At 50.1% G+C, this 17950-nt stretch overlaps 1 protein-coding gene across 3 annotated transcripts in view; it reads right to left on the bottom strand.

The window, feature by feature from the left end:
* Nucleotides 1–10880: 10880 nt before the first annotated feature.
* Nucleotides 10881–17950, bottom strand: part of TRANK1 (tetratricopeptide repeat and ankyrin repeat containing 1) — a 100409-nt gene continuing 93339 nt past the window's right edge. For all 3 annotated transcript variants that reach the window (XM_070391729.1, XM_070391728.1, XM_070391730.1), the window contains 3 exons: nt 14391–17440; nt 13481–13579; nt 10881–12386 (listed from right to left, as the gene is read on the bottom strand). In XM_070391729.1, the coding sequence (XP_070247830.1) occupies nt 12286–12386; nt 13481–13579; nt 14391–17440 (3250 nt within the window). In that variant the 3' untranslated portion in view covers nt 10881–12285. The remainder of the gene's footprint in view (nt 12387–13480; nt 13580–14390; nt 17441–17950) is intronic.

The following is a 17950-nucleotide window of genomic DNA, read 5'->3' as shown; positions in this document are numbered from 1 at the left end:
CTATTTGACATCACAGGGGCAAGGGCTAGAAGCTGAAGTCACCTAGAGGCTTGCTCACTTACATGTCTAATGGTTGATGGCAGCTATTGGCTGAGCACTCAACTGGGGCTATTGGCTGGAACAGGAGGCCTCTCCCAATGGCTACTTGGGCTTCCTTACAACATGGTGGCTGGGCTCTGCAAGAGAAGGAGCCAAGTGGAAGCTATATCACTTCATGACCTAGCCTTGGCAATAATGCAGTTTTTCTTCTGCCATATTATGTTCCTTAAGAAACTAACAAAGTCCCAAAGAAACTAACAAAGAAACTAACATATGTTCTTATGTTAAGAAATTGAACATAGTCCCAGTTCAAAGGGTGAGAAAATAGACTATCTCTTGATGAGATTTGTCAAAGTCCCGGTAGAGTATGTGGGACTAGAAACATGGCTGTGCCAGATTTTGGAAAATATAATCTACCACAGGAGAGGAGGGGAAGAAAACTGGAGACAACAGGGGGCACAGGAGAAATGAGGTAGGGGTGTCTCTTAGGCGAGAAAGTGAGTAGGGGCATGATTGAGCTTGGCTGCAAAGAGCCTGAGAGAAAGAGCAAGCGATCAGTGGCCTGCCCAGCGTGGAGGCTGAGATTGGAGAGGGTGGTTTCATGCCCTGCCTGACAGTTGTCATTTTCCTTTAGAGGCATCTGTGTTGTGTGCTGCTTAGGGCTAAGGATGCCGGGGTGTGGTGGGACAGGTGAAAGGTTTAACTGGAGTTGCAGGAGTCAGTGGTACCTGATACTGTACCAGATCCCAGATGGGTGCCCGGCTCAGTCTTGGCTGGCAGGAAGGGCAAGCCTGAGAGCTGTCAAGGACATGGTGGGACAGCAAAGAGCATTCCTTGTGTTGATGCTGTGCTAGCGAGGGGCAGAGCAGGGCACTGAGAGTGGTGAGGGAAGGGCATGGGCAGGCAGCTTATCCTCTCCGCACCCCAGTCTCTACATCTGCAAAGCGGACACCACCGGCTTCTCAAGGTTACTAGGAAGCTCACATACAATGACGGCCGTGAGACACCTGGTTCCAAATGCCGTTGGGGGGTGCGCCACACAGACCCCATGATCGCTATGCTGAAGTAGCTCACGAGCGTTCTTAAGTGGAAAGGAGCTAAGTGACAATTTGAGACCAGGAATAGATGGAGTCCCAGGTGTCAAAATCATCTTGTGATATTAATTCCTGGGGGCACCTATGGGAAGGCAATCAAGTTTGATAGGAGAGATGATCCACTTCTTGATGTGAGCCTGGCGGAGCTCAGAGCCGCCCACGGGCTGTCAGAGGGCCTGGAGATGGGTTTCCCAGAGAAACTAGCTCACTGCCACCGCAAGGGAGGTGCCTCTGCTTGAAGCTGAGACTGACACACAGCCCCAGATCCGGGCTGGAAAACAGCCAGGTGCCTCGCTCTGCTCACTCGGCAGGGCCTCCGCATTTTCTCTAGTCTCCCCATGTGGACGAAGGGTGGCCGGGCCCCTGGGGAGCCTGCTGGTGGACTGGCAGGGCAGCACAGTGGGGCAGGGGCACAGGAGGCCGTGCTCAAACAAACACTATGACAGTTTCAGACGCACCCGCTCAAGTGCACACTCTTGGCCCTGATTCTATGTTAAGCTGTGAGCCAAAAATGTGTCTCATCTCTAGGGGGAAATGTGTCTACAACAGCAATTGTCTGCACCTGTGCACACAACCCACCAGGCCCCACAGATCTGGGGGCTGTACATTGGGCCTGGAAAGTAGTAGGTGCTCATCTCTGGGCCTTTCCTTCCTTTCTCCCCATCCTCCTGCCAGAGGGGCAGGTGCCAGTTCACTTAGGAAGACTGCAGGTCTGGTTGGAGGGCACCAAAGATTCTTTCATTTTAATGGGTCCTAATCTATATATATAAAAGGCTAATATGCTAAGTGTCCAACCGTCCAACCGGTTGCTATGATACGCGCTGACCACCAGGGGGCAGATGCTCAATGAAGGAGCTGCCGAGCTGCAGTGACCTGGCAGCTGCAGTTCTCGGGTGACACACCCCAAAACCAGAGAGGAGGAAGCCCGATTCCTTGCGGGGCCGCACGATTCCACCTTCAGTCATGGGTTCTGTTGTTGCTGGGGCACTGTCGGCCCCGAATCTGGTTTACTGCACACTTACATTTGCCTTCCACACCCTATACAACAGCAACTTTACAGGGTGCCCTCTTGCACTCTGGGACCCTTCGGGGATGTCAGGGAGCCGGTTTCAGCCTGATCCCCACAGGCCAGGCGGTTTCGGCCCTATCCCCCTGGGGAGGAACCTCGGGAGGCTGGCTCCAGGGCGTGTCCGGCTCATCTCACCCAGTCCCACACCGACGGCCACCTTCTAATTAATTTCCTTTCAGTGTGCACGAATCTGTGCACGGGGTCACTAGTCCAATACAGGAAGAGGAATTAGGAAAGAGGGACACGTACAGAGGGAAGACCATGTGAAGACACAGGGCGAAGAGGGCCACCTAAGAGCCGAGGAGAGAGGTCTCAGAAAAAACAAGCTGCCAACACCTTGACCTTGGACTTCCAGCCTCCAGCTCTGTGAGAAAATACATTTCTGTTGGGTAAGCCCCAGCCTGTGGCACAGGTAGACCTGGGAGATACCGCGGGTTTGGTTCCAGACCACCATAATAAGGAGAGCGTCACAATAAAGCAAATCGTAATCTTTTTTTCTGATGGAGGATCTTGTGTTCAATTTACAAAAAATGCCAACATCTGTGAAACACAATAAACTAAGGTAAGTCTGCACTTTGTCAGAGCAGGCTGAGCAAAAACACACCTGCTTAGCCCTGACCGGTTTGGCTCAGTGGATAGAGCAGCCGTGGGCAAACTACGGCCTGCGGGCCGGATCTGGCCCATTTGAAATGAATAAAACTAAAAAAAAAAAAAAAGACCGTACCCTTTTATGTAATGATGTTTACTTTGAATTTATATTAGTTCACACAAACACTCCATCCATGCTTTTGTTCCGGCCCTCCGGTCCAGTTTAAGAACCCATTGTGGCCCTCGAGTCAAAAAGTTTGCCCACCCCTGGGATAGAGCGTCAGCCTGAGGACTCAAGGGTCTCAGGTTCGATTCTGGTCAAGGGCATGTACCTTGGTTGCGAGCACATCCCCGGTGGGGAGTGTGCAGGAGGCAGCTGATCGATGTTTCTCTCTCGTCGATGTTTCTAACTCTCTATCCCTCTCCCTTCCTCTCTGTAAAAAATCAATAAAATATATTTTTTTAAAAACCACACCTGTTTATCATTAGTGGGGTGACGGCCCTAATCAAGAAGGCCGCTGTTCTCCTCTCCTTACGCCAAATAGGTCGTCCCCTCCTCACTGCGCAGATCCCTGCCCCTCCCTGCCTGACGCACCCACACACACCTACTCCCATCAGTGCAGGATCAGAAAGGGGTTTGTTCACCCTTTGAGACTGCAGGCTCCCGCTTTCGTTTTTAAAATATCTCCTGGAAGAAGGGTAAACAGTGTTGGTCCTTTGGCAAAGACTCCTTCTCAAACATATTTGCGGATTGCAGTTCCCTTGGACTAAATTGCCAGGACTTAGTTCCACCTGGACTCCCCCTGGGGCAGCCTGTGCATCTTTTCCTTTTAATTAAATGCAAAGAAGAAACAGAAGGAATGAGAAATTCAGCCACTTGCACCGTCATCCCCCATGCCCCAACCCCCTACACACACACACACACACACACACACACGCACGCATGCGCACGCACATGCACACACAGACCCATTCTCTTCTCCGGGCTGTGTGCTGCCTACTCACAAGCTGTGCCCTTGGGGCCCAGGCCTGACAGCCCAGCATCTGCAGCATCTAATTCTCTTCCAACAGGATTGCTGCTGCTTTAAAATTTTATTTGCAAGCCCTCGATAGGAGTTCCCCTGAGAAACTACGTAGTTGGAAAGCCAGGTATCCCTGAAAACTCTAACCTGATTGGGTTCCTAAGCGCTGAGTTTTGATGAGCCAAGAGAACTGACAACCAAGGTCGGCCCACCTGCGGTTGGTCCCAGGTTCAGATGATCGGCAGCAGGCACAGCAGACCGCATCCTCACCTTGCGTCCACGGGGTCCCACATCTCACAGATATCCCAGCGGAAGGAACCAAGAGTTTTCCCAAGCTCTGACCCAGGAGCTCTGAGTAAAGCTGGAAAAGTCACCAGTGTGGTCTGTTCCGTTTCCTCCCGTGTGAAATCAGGAACGTTCCATGGGAGGGACTCTTGGATGTGGCCCAGCCGTGTACTGTCCCCAGGGTCCCGCTCCTGGGCTGACAAGCCCGGTGACATGATGGGAAAGAATCCCTGACGCTGGGTTCACCGTTGTAGTCTCACCCAGGAAAAGGGACTGTGTACAAAGCAACAAAAAACGCTCCTACCTCCTTCCCACTTCAAGTGAGCACCTGCAAGGTGGGCACTCAAATAGCCAAAGGACTCCAGGAAACTGGAAACACCTGACATCTGCTTGGAAAAAACCTAAAGGGAGGAGGAAGTTGATGAATAGAAGTTAAAAAAAGTTTTTTTATTTTCATGAAAACTTCCATCCTCTCCGTCTCTGTACAGTTCAAACAAACTTACCTGTGATGGGCCAGTGCTGGAGAGGTGTCCCGAGGGACAGGCTGGCTAAAGCTCTCAGAGCCTTAGTTTCCATCTGTCTGATGGTGTGACCTGGCATCTCTCTCTGGGCATTGAGTATTCATGGGGTGGCACCTGAATGAGCCAGTACCGAAGTCTCATTCACTTAATGGCAGTTGCTACTATTACAGTGACTATGGCATTGTCTTGAGCCCCATGGCTTGATGAGTGTGTCTTCACGGCTCAGGAAAGAAGCCAGGGAAGGTAGCAGGAGGATAGCTTCACTTGTGAGGTTCAAGGGCAATAATGCTCTCAGGGAGTCAGGAGCAGCCGTGGGCAAACTACGGCCTGCGGGCTGGATCCGGCCCGTTTGAAATGAATAAAACTAAAAAAAAAAAAAAAAAAAAAAAAAAAAAAGACCGTACCCTTTTATGTAATGATGTTTACTTTGAATTTATATTAGTTCACACAAACACTCCATCCATGCTTTTGTTCCGGCCCTCCGGTCCAGTTTAAGAACCCATTGTGGCCCTCGAGTCAAAAAGTTTGCCCATCCCTGGTCTAGAGCAGTGGTTCTCAACCTTGGCTGCACATTAGAATCACCTGGGAATCTTTTAAAAATCCTGATTTCTGGGCCTCATCCTCCAGAAATTCTGCTTCTTTGTTACTAATGTTGTGGCCTCATCCCACAACAAAGAAACAGAATTTCCGGAGGATAAGGCCCAGAAATCAGGATTTTAAAGAGATTCCCAGGTGATTCTAATGTGCAGCCAAGGTTGAGAACCACTGGTCTAGAGCCAAGATTACTAAGAGCAGGGCACACAAGGATCAGGTGACAAAGTTCAAGGTGTAAATGATGGGCACCTAGGAAGCTGAGATTCCCTCTCATTCACAGCTGGCTGCAGACACACACCAGTTCGGCAGGGGTCAGTTAGATGAGAAGCAGAGGACCAGGCTAGACCTGGGAAGGACCTCAAGGGGTGCCTAGAAGAGCATCCTCTCCTACTGCGTTATCATCGCCATGGAACACACAGCACCACCTCTTCATGTCTCTTTGTAAACTCCTGAGTGGGTGGAGCATGCTCATATCCGACCACCTCTTTGAGCAACAAATATTCACCCTCCTGCACCTCTCCATTTTGATTTCTAAAAATACATTCATTACTTTTTGTGACCACAAATATACTCCAAACTATTTTTTAATATTTTTTATTGATTTCAGAGAGGAAGGGAGAGGGAGAGATAAAAACATCAATGATGAAAGAGAATCACTGATTGCCTGCCACCTGCCCACCCCCACTGGGGATCAAGCCTGCAACCCGGGCATGTGCCCTAACTGGAATGGAACCATGACCTCCTGGTTCATAAGTCCATGCTCAACCACTGAGCAACACCAGCCAGGATACTCCAAACTATTTTTAAAAGTCCAAGTCTTACAGAATACTCAAGGTCATTACCTCCAACAATTTGGAATTACTTTTTTAATTTTACAAAAGTGACTTGAACCTTAGAGCCTCCTCTTTAGCTTGAGTTTTCAGTGAGAAATTGACCTTTGCCCTATTGCATATGGACACATGGTCTTTCTGAACCCTAGAGCACAGTCATGATATTGAGCCATGCCCCTGCTGAATGCTTGACTTGTCCCCAACTTTGGACTCTCCCAGACACTTCTGCAGTGAACATTTACTTGGGCATTTGTAGGACTGTCTCTCTAATATAAATCCCTAAAAGTAGGGGTGCTAGTAATATACATACAATGGAACATTATTCAGCCTTAAAAAGGAAGGAAATTCTGCCTCATGTCACAACATGGGTGAACCTTGAGGACATTATTCTTTATGAAATAAGCTAGTTGCAAACATACAAATACCATATGAATCCACTTATATAAGGCACCCAGAGTAGTCAAAATCACAGCGACGGAAAGTAGAATGGTGGTGGCCAAGGACTGAGGACAGGACAGATGGGAGATGTCCAATGGGGACAGAGTTCCCATTTTGTAAGATTAAAAAATAGTTCTGGAGATCAATCGCACAACAAACAACATGAATGTACTCAACTCCACTCAGCTGTATGTGCAAAAAATGGCTAAGCTGCCCTAGCTGGTTTGGCTCAGTGGATAGAGCGTTGGCCTGGGGACTGAAAAGTCCCAGGTTTGATTCCGGTCAAGGGCACATGCCCGGGTTTTGGGCTCAATCCCCAGTAGAGGGCATGCAGGAATGCAGGAGGCAGCCAATCAGTGATTCTCTCATCATTGATGTTTCTCTCTCTCTCTCTCTCTCTCTCTCTCTTTCTCTCTTCCTCTCTGAAATTAATAAAAATATTTTTAAGTGATTAAGAAACTAAATTGTATGTGTATTTTACTACTTTTAAAAATAATAAACAAAAAGGTGGGAATGCTAAATCCAAAGGTGAGTTCCTTTTTTAATTCGAGTAGAGACTGAAGTGCCCTTGGGAAGGGCAGTAAGGAGTTTGCTCCCACTGCACTGTGAGGGCGCCCTTCTCCCGGCACTCCGACCCTGGCATTGTCAATCTTAGCGGCATCACGATTTGGAAATAGCAAATGGGGACTGAGAGAGGGCAGAAATTGACCCTCAACTTGCAGGGAAACAAAAAGATGTTCATGTGCTCAGCCCCTCCGGACCCTCAAAAGTGGCCTCGAAGTAACTTGGAGTTGCAGTTGTAGAACTCCGTGACACCGCCTCCGGAAATCCACAATTATTCTCACTCTCTTCCCCCATCCCACTCCTTAACCTTAAAACGATGACTCCAAATATCACAGACTGGCCTACATATTTCCCTGAAACAGCTGTCCTGCAGAATCACAAAAACTCGGGTTAAAAATAGTCTCAGTCTCTGAAAGAAGGTTGGGTCCCTGGGAACAAAGCCCTCTTGGGAATGTCCCCACCTCCATAAAGGGCACCAAAAGCTGACCCAGCTTTGTCCCCAGGGCTCGTCATCGCCCGTGACCACCGCCGCCCGCCCTGGAAGCAGAGCCCTGCCTGAGCTCCTGTCCCATCCGTGGCCCGTCTGGGGAAGACAGGAAGGGGAGGGAGAGTGATGATATCACAGCCAAGCTACAAACTCCATTTTATAAATCCCCAAACGGGCTCAGGGACTTTTTTCCCTGTTAAGATTGCATGTGAACAGCCTCTTCTTCATTGTGTTTTGTTTTTTTAATTTTTAAAAATATTTCAGACAAGTATCACATTATCTCACTCATATGTGGAATCTAATGAACAAAATAAACTGATGAACAAAATAGATCCAGAGATATAGAAGCATGGAACAGACTGTGGAATTTCAGAGGGAAGGGGGGGGTGGGAAGAGATCAACCAAAGATTATGAATATATATATATATATATATATATATATATATATATCCCATGGACACAGACAATAGGGTGGTGAGGGCCTGGGGCAGAGGGTGGGGGTGGGATAGAAGAGGTCAATGAGGGAAAAAGGGGACATGCGTAATACTTTCAACAATAAAGATTTATAAAAAAATTTCAATATAACAGTTGACATACACTGTTATATTAGTTTCATGTGTACAGCACAGTGATTAGACATTTATATAACTTACGAAGTGATCCCCCCTTCTGACACCATACAAAGCTATTACAATATATTTTTTTAATGTTTTATTGATTTTTTACAGAGAGGAAGGGAGAGGGATAGAGAGTCAGAAACATCGATGAGAGAGAAACATCGATCAGCTGCCCCCTGCACACTCCCTACTGGGTATGTGCCCACAACCAAGGTACATGCCCTTGACCGAAATCGAACCTGGGACCCTTGAGTCCGCAGGCCTATGCTCTATCCACTGAGCCAAACCGGTCAGGGCAAAGCTATTACAATATTATTGACTATATTCCCGATGCTGTACTTTACATACTGGTGACTGTTTTCATAACTGGCAATTTGTCCATCCCCCTTTTCACCCATTCCCCTAACTCCCCTCCCATCCGGCACCCATCAAAATCTTCTCTGCATCTATGGGCTTGTTTCTGTTTTGTTTGCTCATTTGTATTGTTTTTCGGAGACTTTAAAACATATATCTAAATTCCCAGTGTGAGAAGCTAAATTTCAATCTGATGGCTCACTTCAAAGATAGTGTGATGAAAGTATTGTGTCCTCAGGGCAACCCATCCCACAAGAAGGTCCCATTAGATTTCAGGTCCCATCACCACTGAGGAGGATAAGATCAGGGGCTTTAAGCAGAGAACACAGAATTCTGAACAGGGTTAGAATTCAGCAGCATCCGGAGACAGGTTTCTAAACAACCCACCTAAGCAATGCCTGCTACCTTGCTGATGGCTTCTCCCTCCCCCTCGGGGAGCAGGTGGGGAGGAGTGGGGAGCAACTGTCTGCAGCTGTGGGCAGGCCTGTGTCTCGGCTGCGAGAAGAATGAACTTTAACCTCTGTGCCCTTAGGGTGCTTGCTGGGTAGGGAGATGGCTCCCATCCTCTGTGTCACACACTTAAGGATGACCCCAGGGACACAGGTTTCTGGCAGTTACATGACATTGACCCAAGAACACATTGGAGGCATCCTATACACTGGATCGGCCTGCAGGAGAAGGCCAGAGGGAGAGAGAGTGCCCGCTAAGCTAGGCGTTGAGAAAGGCGTTGAGAAGATTAAGATGGTTATCATGTCTGGAGAATCTATGAACGTTGGAACCTTGTCCTGCAAGGATCCTGAAGGAGATAGACACAGGAGGAAAAATGGCCAAGAAAAATGGCATAATGCTGTGTCATTAGCTAAATACTGTGCCCCAAATGTCCAAAAACAGGACATATCCACAGCCCCCTGCAGATTGTAATCTAGTACCCAGAACCCTCTCCCCCCCAATATTCCTGAGCCTCTTCCCTGCTGATGTGCTGGGTGCAGGGGTGGCCCAGGGCGGCTGTTTGGGGAGCGGGGTGCGGATACATGATGAGCTTGCAGTGAGGCTGGAATGTCCACACTCACACAAGGGAAGTCCTTCACGGTGAGGATGAAGCAAAGGGTGGGTGGGAAGAGAAGGGATGGGGGAGAGGCCTCTTGTTTTCATACCCCATGCCCCACAAATGTTAGGGGCAGACTGTCCTTATGTGACAGCTGGCAGTGTTGGCTGCCAGTGTCCCAGAGGAACCAGACCGAGGAGCTGAGCAGAGAGAACCCTGTAACATTAGTCAGAGTAATGCCTCCTGCCAGTTGCCCTGGCAACCAAGTCTCCACTGCTGGCAAAGCCCTTCCCCGCCAGCAAGATGTCAGGGTCCCGAGGGGATGTGGCTAAGATGACAAATGGATGTTTCCAAGGGTGGGTCCTAGGATCTCTCAGGGTACTAGGGCACTAGGACCGCCCCCCCCCCCCCGCCCCCCCACCGGCCAGGAAAACAGGTGAGATGGCTGGAGCCCTTTCCTTCCAAAGGCAGACTGACAGGGTCTTGGGGACCCTTGACACACACCCCCATCCTGGACTTCCAGGCAAGGCCCGGGCACCAAAGTGCCTGCTACTGGACTGGGCCTCAGGACTGGGTCATGGATGGGAATTACTGATTCTCTGCCCACAGTCCCACACCCACACTCTAAGGGCCAGGTGAGCTGAGGACATGGCTCCCTGGGAGTTCTCTCCAGGCGGCTCTTTTAGAAGGCGCTGACATATAAGGAGCAGCACTGTCTCTCCCAGACCCGAACCTCTGGGACCCTGAGGCATAGGACCAGAGGACACTTTGCTTCCTTAGACTCAGCCATCCTGCTCACCCAACACAAGCAAACGCTGGGATCACACAACCAAGACCTGAGGGTATCCAAGCCTTAGACCTTTCATTTCCAAAAGGGGGAAACTGGGGCCAGTTGGCTATGCCCCCAGGCAGCCCACATGTCCATCACACTGCTTCCCCATCTCCATCTCTCACCCCCACCCCAGGGTGGTGTTCATGGATCTGACTCACCCCAGGTTACTGGCTCATTAGGGGCAGGACAAGGACTCGACTCCAGGTCCCCTGCCTCCCAGGGCAATGTTAGAAGGCGGGGTCCCAATTGACTGCACTGACCAAACTGTCCACACCTCATGCTCAGAGCATCCAAATGGGAAAGAATTTGCACAGGCAAGCCCTCAAGGGACACTGCGACCAGCTGCGAGTGCCAGGCTGTGCTTTCTTTCTCCCAGCCTTAGTTTTAGGAGGCACAGCAAGCTCTGGCCCACCTCAACCAGCTACCAGAAAGAACCAGCCCAAGACTGACCCCTTCACTCTCTGCGCAGGGACCGGAAATAAACAAAGGGACGGCAGCATATAAGAGAAATGATTTAACTTTATAAAATGTGATAATATAGCAAGATTTGATTGGGGTTGTTTATCTGGCAAGTGAAGTTTATAAAAAACACCTAGAATAAAAATTAGAAACATAACTAATAAAAGTTAGAAACATAAACATTTTGAGGAAATAGTCATTTAGAAAGACAGTGACAACAATGAGCAGCAAAAGCAGCAGCGACGACGTGGGTGGAAAGTCGGTTCCGTTGTGATGACAAAACAATGAAGGGCCGAGGGGGAGCCTGACCTTCTGCTCCAAGCCCAGCTGAGGGGCTGGGGAAGCGGCGGCAGTGATCTCGAGAGAGGCACCAAGGCCTCCAGAATGGAACCCTATTGATGGCCGCTGGCCCAGTGGGGTGGGGGAGCAATACCTCCTGCACACAGACGCCCCCCACCACCACCCTTCCTCTTACGGGCCTCCCAGCCGCGGGCAGTGATTCACAGCTGAGTCCCTATGGATTGGCACTGTACGACCGGCCTACTACACTGTCCACCTTCCTAACCTGCATCGCTGCAGGCTGCCCCTGTCCCACGTGGTGAGCTCAGTGGGAGAAAACTCATCAGAATGTCAACCTGAGCTAGAATGACAAGCTGCCAGGGAGAACCAAGGAAACGACATACACGGCTACACACAAAACACTTTTAGAGATGTCATCCCACAGCCGAGGCGGAGTGAGGGCCACCTTGGCGAGGCAGGCTGGAAGGCCCTCAGCATCATCCCCATCCTGGCCGCCCAAAGGACACGGGGGGATTCTTGACTACATTGTGAGGTAGTCTAACCATGACTTGCACATGTAGCTGGGCATGGCAGGGGAGGGGGGGCAGAAAAGTTGCCACAGAGAAAAGGCTAACCTATATGACGAAACAAACTATGCTACAAGTAGGCTCGGAGATGACCAGACTGGATTGGGGTCAGGAGAGGCCGGTGGCAGGGCCCACACAGACCTGGGCACACACAGCCCTGGTTGCAGCGTGTAGGAGATGAGGGAATCCCTGGAGGGATGTCCCGGCCCAGGGAAGCGGCAACTCTGAGGTGAGGGGTGTCCCTCCTACTGACTCATGTCGTGATGGTTTTGAGCCAGATAACTTGGGGATTTGGGGGAGGAGTCCCACGGTTCCCTTCAGTGATGGCTCCTCTCATCTGACGAGTTTTAAGGGAGCTAATACTGCTAGGCCTGAACTGGGAAAGCACTAGAGGTCCAGCTCGGAGGGAGCAGTCAGACCCTAAGCCACCTTGGAAGGAGCAATATCACAAAGCAAAGAGGTTGCTAGACTCCCCTACTTTTTTATGCTAATTGACATTCTTTTCTCTTCTGCCCCAGCACTCAGAATTCTAAGTCCGGACGGAATGTTCTGAAGGTTAGGCAGCAGCAGCTGTGTGGATCCTAGTATTTTCTCTGCTTTCCACATTTCCGTGAACGCCTTCTAGGACGGAGCTCACCAAAGTCCTCAATTTCATTTTCATATTCATCTTCCTGAACGATTCCTATTTAAAAAGCAAACAAAACCAAAAAAAAAGAAAGAAACAATGTGCAGAATGGTGATTTTTCCCCACTCCACTGCAAAACATAACACCCTAGTAAAACCTCGTGTTTCTGTAATTGTTTTAAATTAAAGGGGAAAAGGCCTCCCGCCAGGGTGACAGAAAGTGAGGATGTATCTGAGCACGGATGCTGCTTCCCAGGATGAGCCAAAGCCAAGGGAAGCCCTCGTCTCTGGAATTAAGTTCTCTTACAGGCTGGCTCCTTTGGCCTTCTTTTAGAGGCCCTTTAAATGAAAGAAATCAAACAAAACCCAAACTCAACCACAGACTAGATTTGATATGTCAGTTACCTCCATCTTGAAATAATAGTTCCAGATTTTTGTTGTTGGCATAGACATTTGTGCCAAAGGCCCTCCAGTCCCCCCAGCTCTAGATGCTACTGCAGTTTCCAGTAGCATCTAGATTAAAAGGACTTAAAGAAGGGCCACCTGGGCCGGGCAAAATACTCAGAGCAAGAAAAAATGTGGGCGGGTGGGGAGGGGGCAGCAGTTGGAATGGGCAAGAGAGAAGACTTTCCAGATCAAATAGAACTTGGCAAGATGATTCTGTCGGGAGAGAAGTCTGACTCATCCGACACAGCCTTCAGTGTTCTGTGGGAAGACAATTGCAAGCTGCCCCAATGATTCTGTTTGTTTTCTATCCCAAGCCCAGGACAGCGCTGATACACACTAAACACACATTAATAATCATTAACTTATATGCAAACATGTTTATCAAGGAATGGCTTTGCAATGCTTTGTGCATCCTTGGGAGTCACTGTTCTGAGTATGAGTAGTGACCGACCAGCATTGATAATAGCTCGAGTGGCAAAAGATTTTTCTGAAAAAACAACTAACATAAACCCAGAATAACCCTCAGTCTGGTGGAGAAGCTCAGATACTGTGTGACAAATAATCTCGCTCAGCGGGGCAGTGGTGCTAGACAGACAGTGGTCAATGCTGATGTCCTAGACAGCCCCACGTCAGCCTGACCTGAACGTCAGCAGAACCAAGAACCATGGGACCCAGAGCGCAGTCCTAGGACAAAGGGCTCCTTACCTTCCTCCTTCAGGTGCAGCTCTGTTTTCTTCAGCCACTCCCTCGCATCCCTTACTGATGGGATCAGAACGTTGACCAGTCGAGTCATCACCTCCTTAGCTGTGGGAACCAAAGAACAAGGGCTCTGAGTGAAGGGGCTGCCATAGGGCCTCAAACACCCAGAACTAGAGCCAAAGCCCCTGCCTCCCCAGAGCTTATCTCTGTGCTTCCCCTGAGGAAAACGGCAGGCAAGGCCCCACGGCCCCCTTCTGCCACCAGCAGCATAAACTGCGGTTATATGCTAGCCCAGCACCATTCCTATGTGTCTGTTAAACCTTAAACTGCAGTGTCTGAATTATGGAATGATTCTAAAATATTCAATTTCACTCACTTTGTACGGAACATAACTTCCATTCCGTGTTGCTAAGAAGTAGCTAATAAGGAGGTTAGAGGAAATCTGATTCAAAGACCCATTAGCATTCTTATCATTAAGGGCTCACACTGGGTATGGCTTAAGGACCCTCCTAAAGGGAAGAGACCAGCTACGCACCTACAGATCTCAGCACAGAGTAGGAGCTCAAGAAATGATCATGAATGAATGAATCAGTAGCTTAAAGAGTTTCCTCAAGACTTTAAACATTCTCCCTATATTATCTCCGTAGAACTAGGCAGCAAGCCCTATTCTTGTCTGTAAGGCCAGGGGAACCAGCCCAGCCCAAGATAATCAGGAAGTTTTTCATTGGGGAAAGGGTGGTCCAAACCATGGTGCCTTGTTCTAATTTGAGAACACACAGTCCTGACTTGTATTTCTGCAAACGCCAAGTTCCATGACCCCAGGTCAGGCCTCAACACAAAGGGCTTGATTCTGACCTGTGTCCTCAAAGCCCAGGTTCTACCACGTCCTGGGCCCCCATTCCCGAGGGCCCCTTACCGCCAGCCCAGGCCTTCTGCCTGTAGAGGTCCTCCACCGCGTCTGAAACCTTCCTGATGTTCTCCTGGACCTTCCTCTGCAGCATGAGGCTGTGCTCCTTGGAGCCCAGGTGACTACGAATCCACACGCTCTGCTCGATGTCCTGCACCACCAGCTTGCCTTCGTCAATGGCCGGGTCCACCTTCTCATGAAAAAATTCAGAGTATTTCTGGTAGGCCATTTGCTGCCTCTGGTGGCCTTCTAGGTGGATGTGATGCTCATAAGACTCGCTATTCCTCTCCCGACCTTCCTTGTCACCCAGCTCAGCCTCGGAGAGGGCCACCGCCTCTGAAGTCTCTCCCTCAAAGGCTTTACTGGGGCTGAAATAGTTCTCAGGACTTCGGGTGAACTTCACCCCGCACAGGTCGCACTGGGTCCTGTCGACGTCGGCTTTTTTGAAGATCCCGGTCCCAGGCTCCCTGGTCTCCTCCCTGGGACACCCCATCTGGGCACTCACCCTCCTCTTCCAGCTGATGCACAGGGCCACCACCAGGCACGCTCTCCTCAACTTCCGCTGGATGGAAGCCTTCCTCTGCTTCTGGGACAGGATGGTGGCCAGGAGGTGGTCTCGGTCTTCCAAGGCCAGCTCATCCGTCTCATCCTGACCAAACTCACACTCTGGTTCGGCAAAGTAGCCCACGGGGTCCACGCAGAGCAGGCGGTTTAGTTTGACCTCCTCGTGATAGAGGCCGCGGACCGTGACCCCTTTGGTGTGCCCGCTGTCCCATCGCCAGTGGCAGTCCATCAGGTACTCTTCATCGCGCTCAAAGAGCAGGTCCTGCAGCGCCTCGGCCACTGACTTCACATCGGCCGCCATCAGCACCCGCTTCACCACGTCCCGGAGCCTCTCGGGCACCTGGTCTGGGTAGTCGACGCTCATCAGCTGCAGCCTCTTCTCGATCTCCTGGAAGTGGCGGTGCAGGAGCGACTTGCAGAACGGCTGCAGGACCACCTCGGCATTCACCAGCATCACCAAGCACAGCACCAGGGTCCGCTCCGCCTCCCCGGAGACCACACAGTCTATGTCACTGAAGGCATCGAGCAGAACGTTGAAGTTCACATTCTCGTAGCCGCACAGCACCTTGACGAGGTAGGAGAGGTGGAACCGGAAATCCTGAATGGCTCTTGTCACATCCTTCGGTTTGTAGTCCTGAATGATGGAGAACACGTCCCCGAACTCCTTGTCCCTCTTGCTGAACAGAAACTCCCAGTAGTGCAAGAGCGCGATGTAGCTTTTCGGGAGGCACAGGATGGCGCTCTTCCGGAGGCGGGCCAGGACCACGCCGCAGTGGACGAACTGGAACTCCAACAGGGCCACCGTGTTCCCAATGCTGGGGATGAGCGGCTCTTTGCACCTCTTGACCAGGACGTTCATGAACCGGAAAAAGAGCCTCTTGTAGTTTTCTGGGTTCCTATACACGTAGAGCTGGTCGATGCAATTCTCCAGCAGCCGGATGAAGCACAGGTGGGTCTTCTCGGTGCTCTCGTCATCCTTGTTGGGTGCCAGCATGCCGAACTTCCCCTCTATCCCTTTCATCCTGCTGCCTCGGCCCCGGCCCCGTTCCTCTTTCTCCAACGCTAGAGCTTTGAGTTCCCGGTGGTAGTTGTCTTCCTCCTGGTGGAGCAGCTTCCCGAACTCCTCGGGGTAGCTGGACGAGAGCAGGAAGGCCTGCATGGCGCTCAGCCACAGGTCGGTAGACTCCCGGCGGCTTCGCGCCCTTTCGTTTTGAAACAGGAAGTAGATGTACTCCTTTAGAGCAAACCTGTAGGATCGGAAGGACTTGTAATTGGGTTTGAGGATCTCTTTGCACGCCATGGGGTTTTCGGACAACACTCGCTGATGGAAATGTTTAGGGAAGACTACACTCAGGAAGGATTTGCAATGGCCATACTTATCTGCAGACAGAATATAATCAACCTGTTCAAGTTCTTCAGCTAAGCTTTTAGGGAATACTTTCTTGGCTTCCAAAAGCAGCCCATTGATGGCCACCTGGTGCATTTTCGACTGAACCAAACACTTGGCCTCACAACGCCGCAGAGGCCTGTGGTAATCTTCACAGTTTCCGTCCTCACATTTTAAGCCAACAATGAACCGCAGGCAGATGCCCGGGTAGGTCTTCCCCAGCAGGCTCTGCGTGATCTGACACAGCCTGCTAAAGAGGTGTTTGTTTAGGGCCAGTTTCACTTGGTCAGTCATTATCAAGAAATGATCTTTTGTTTTCTTCTCTTTCAAGTTTAAATCCAGATCAAAAATTATTTTTAATATGGGTCCAGGGTCATTCTGAGCTATCTGGCAATACTTGGCATCCACTTGAGAAATCCCAAAAAACTCAAAGCAAAACTTGACCATATCCTTCTCTGCGTTGTTGGTCACTCTTTTGAGGGCCCTGACCAGATTGAGGAGGACTTCCAAGCCCCCCGGAGCCAAGGCCAGAACCTTCTGAGGGTCAGCCTCACAGTGGCTGGTGGCTTCGTAGAGCGCTTCCACCACGCCAGCCGAGTGGTTGAGAGTGTCGAACTTGAAGAAGGCATCCTTGAGATTTTGAAAGTCTTTCAGGATCACCCCCAGCAGGAACTGGGCCTCAGCAATGCCGAACAGCTGATTGGTTTGATAGCAGAGATCCAGGGCTTCTCTCAGAATGGCCTTGGTATGTTCTACATCCGAGTCCCTAGCCACATTGAGGCGGGCAGCCTCCAGCAGACACGAGGCCTGGAAGTCCTTGTCGGCAGTGAGCCTGGCAGCCTCCAGCAGGAAGCCGTGTTGCTTCATCAGCATGGCAGCCTCTTCTCTCCGGCCTTCCCTGTTCAGCAGGTCTGCGGCCTCTGCGAGCCGTTTCCGAGACTTCAGGAACACCAGCTGGTCATCCACGTCCAGCTTCGAGAGGACAGCCATCATCTCCTTGATCTTATTTGCACTCAGGTACTTTGCTGCAGCTTCCAAGTAAAACTGACTGGCTGAATAGGAGAGCTTGGATACGGGAAGAGTCTTGCTCCTTAACATTGCTTCATACCTACAGGGAAAGATGACCCAAATCATAACTCATTGTCATGCACCAATAGAAAACTTCCTCCAAAATACAGCACAGGGCAACTTAAGTAAAACTGCCACATGTAGTATGTAGCCTACTTTTCCAGGAGCCGAGAGGAGACTCAAACCCCTGCTGAGCAGAAATGCAGAATAACAGATTCTAACACCACGAGGGAGATCTCTTGGGGGCCTCAACCACATGCTGTTTCTAGATTCCTTGTCAAGCTTTAAACCCACCCATTTCCTCTTCCCCTTTGGAATAGCAACTAGGCTAAAGGCTCAGGAGGCCTCCACTGGGTCATGTATGAAACCTATGTATCTTAAAACTGAGGGTATGTGCACATACCTATCATATACATATTTATAAATACATAGCTGAGCATCTACAAGTAGATCACAATGAAGCAAAATCCTAACTGCCCACTAGTGCTCTTACTTTATCTAGCCACACACTAGTGAAATTGTAATCTCAGCAGGTAAAGGTGAGAGGACA

Source organism: Myotis yumanensis, unplaced genomic scaffold (genome assembly GCF_028538775.1).
Source record: "Myotis yumanensis isolate MYYU_CA2020_CCGP unplaced genomic scaffold, mMyoYum1.0.hap1 SCAF_14, whole genome shotgun sequence".
Lineage (NCBI taxonomy): Eukaryota > Metazoa > Chordata > Mammalia > Chiroptera > Vespertilionidae > Myotis > Myotis yumanensis.
The sequence above is the reverse complement of the archived record's forward strand: the minus strand, read 5'-3'. Positions and strand labels throughout refer to the sequence as shown.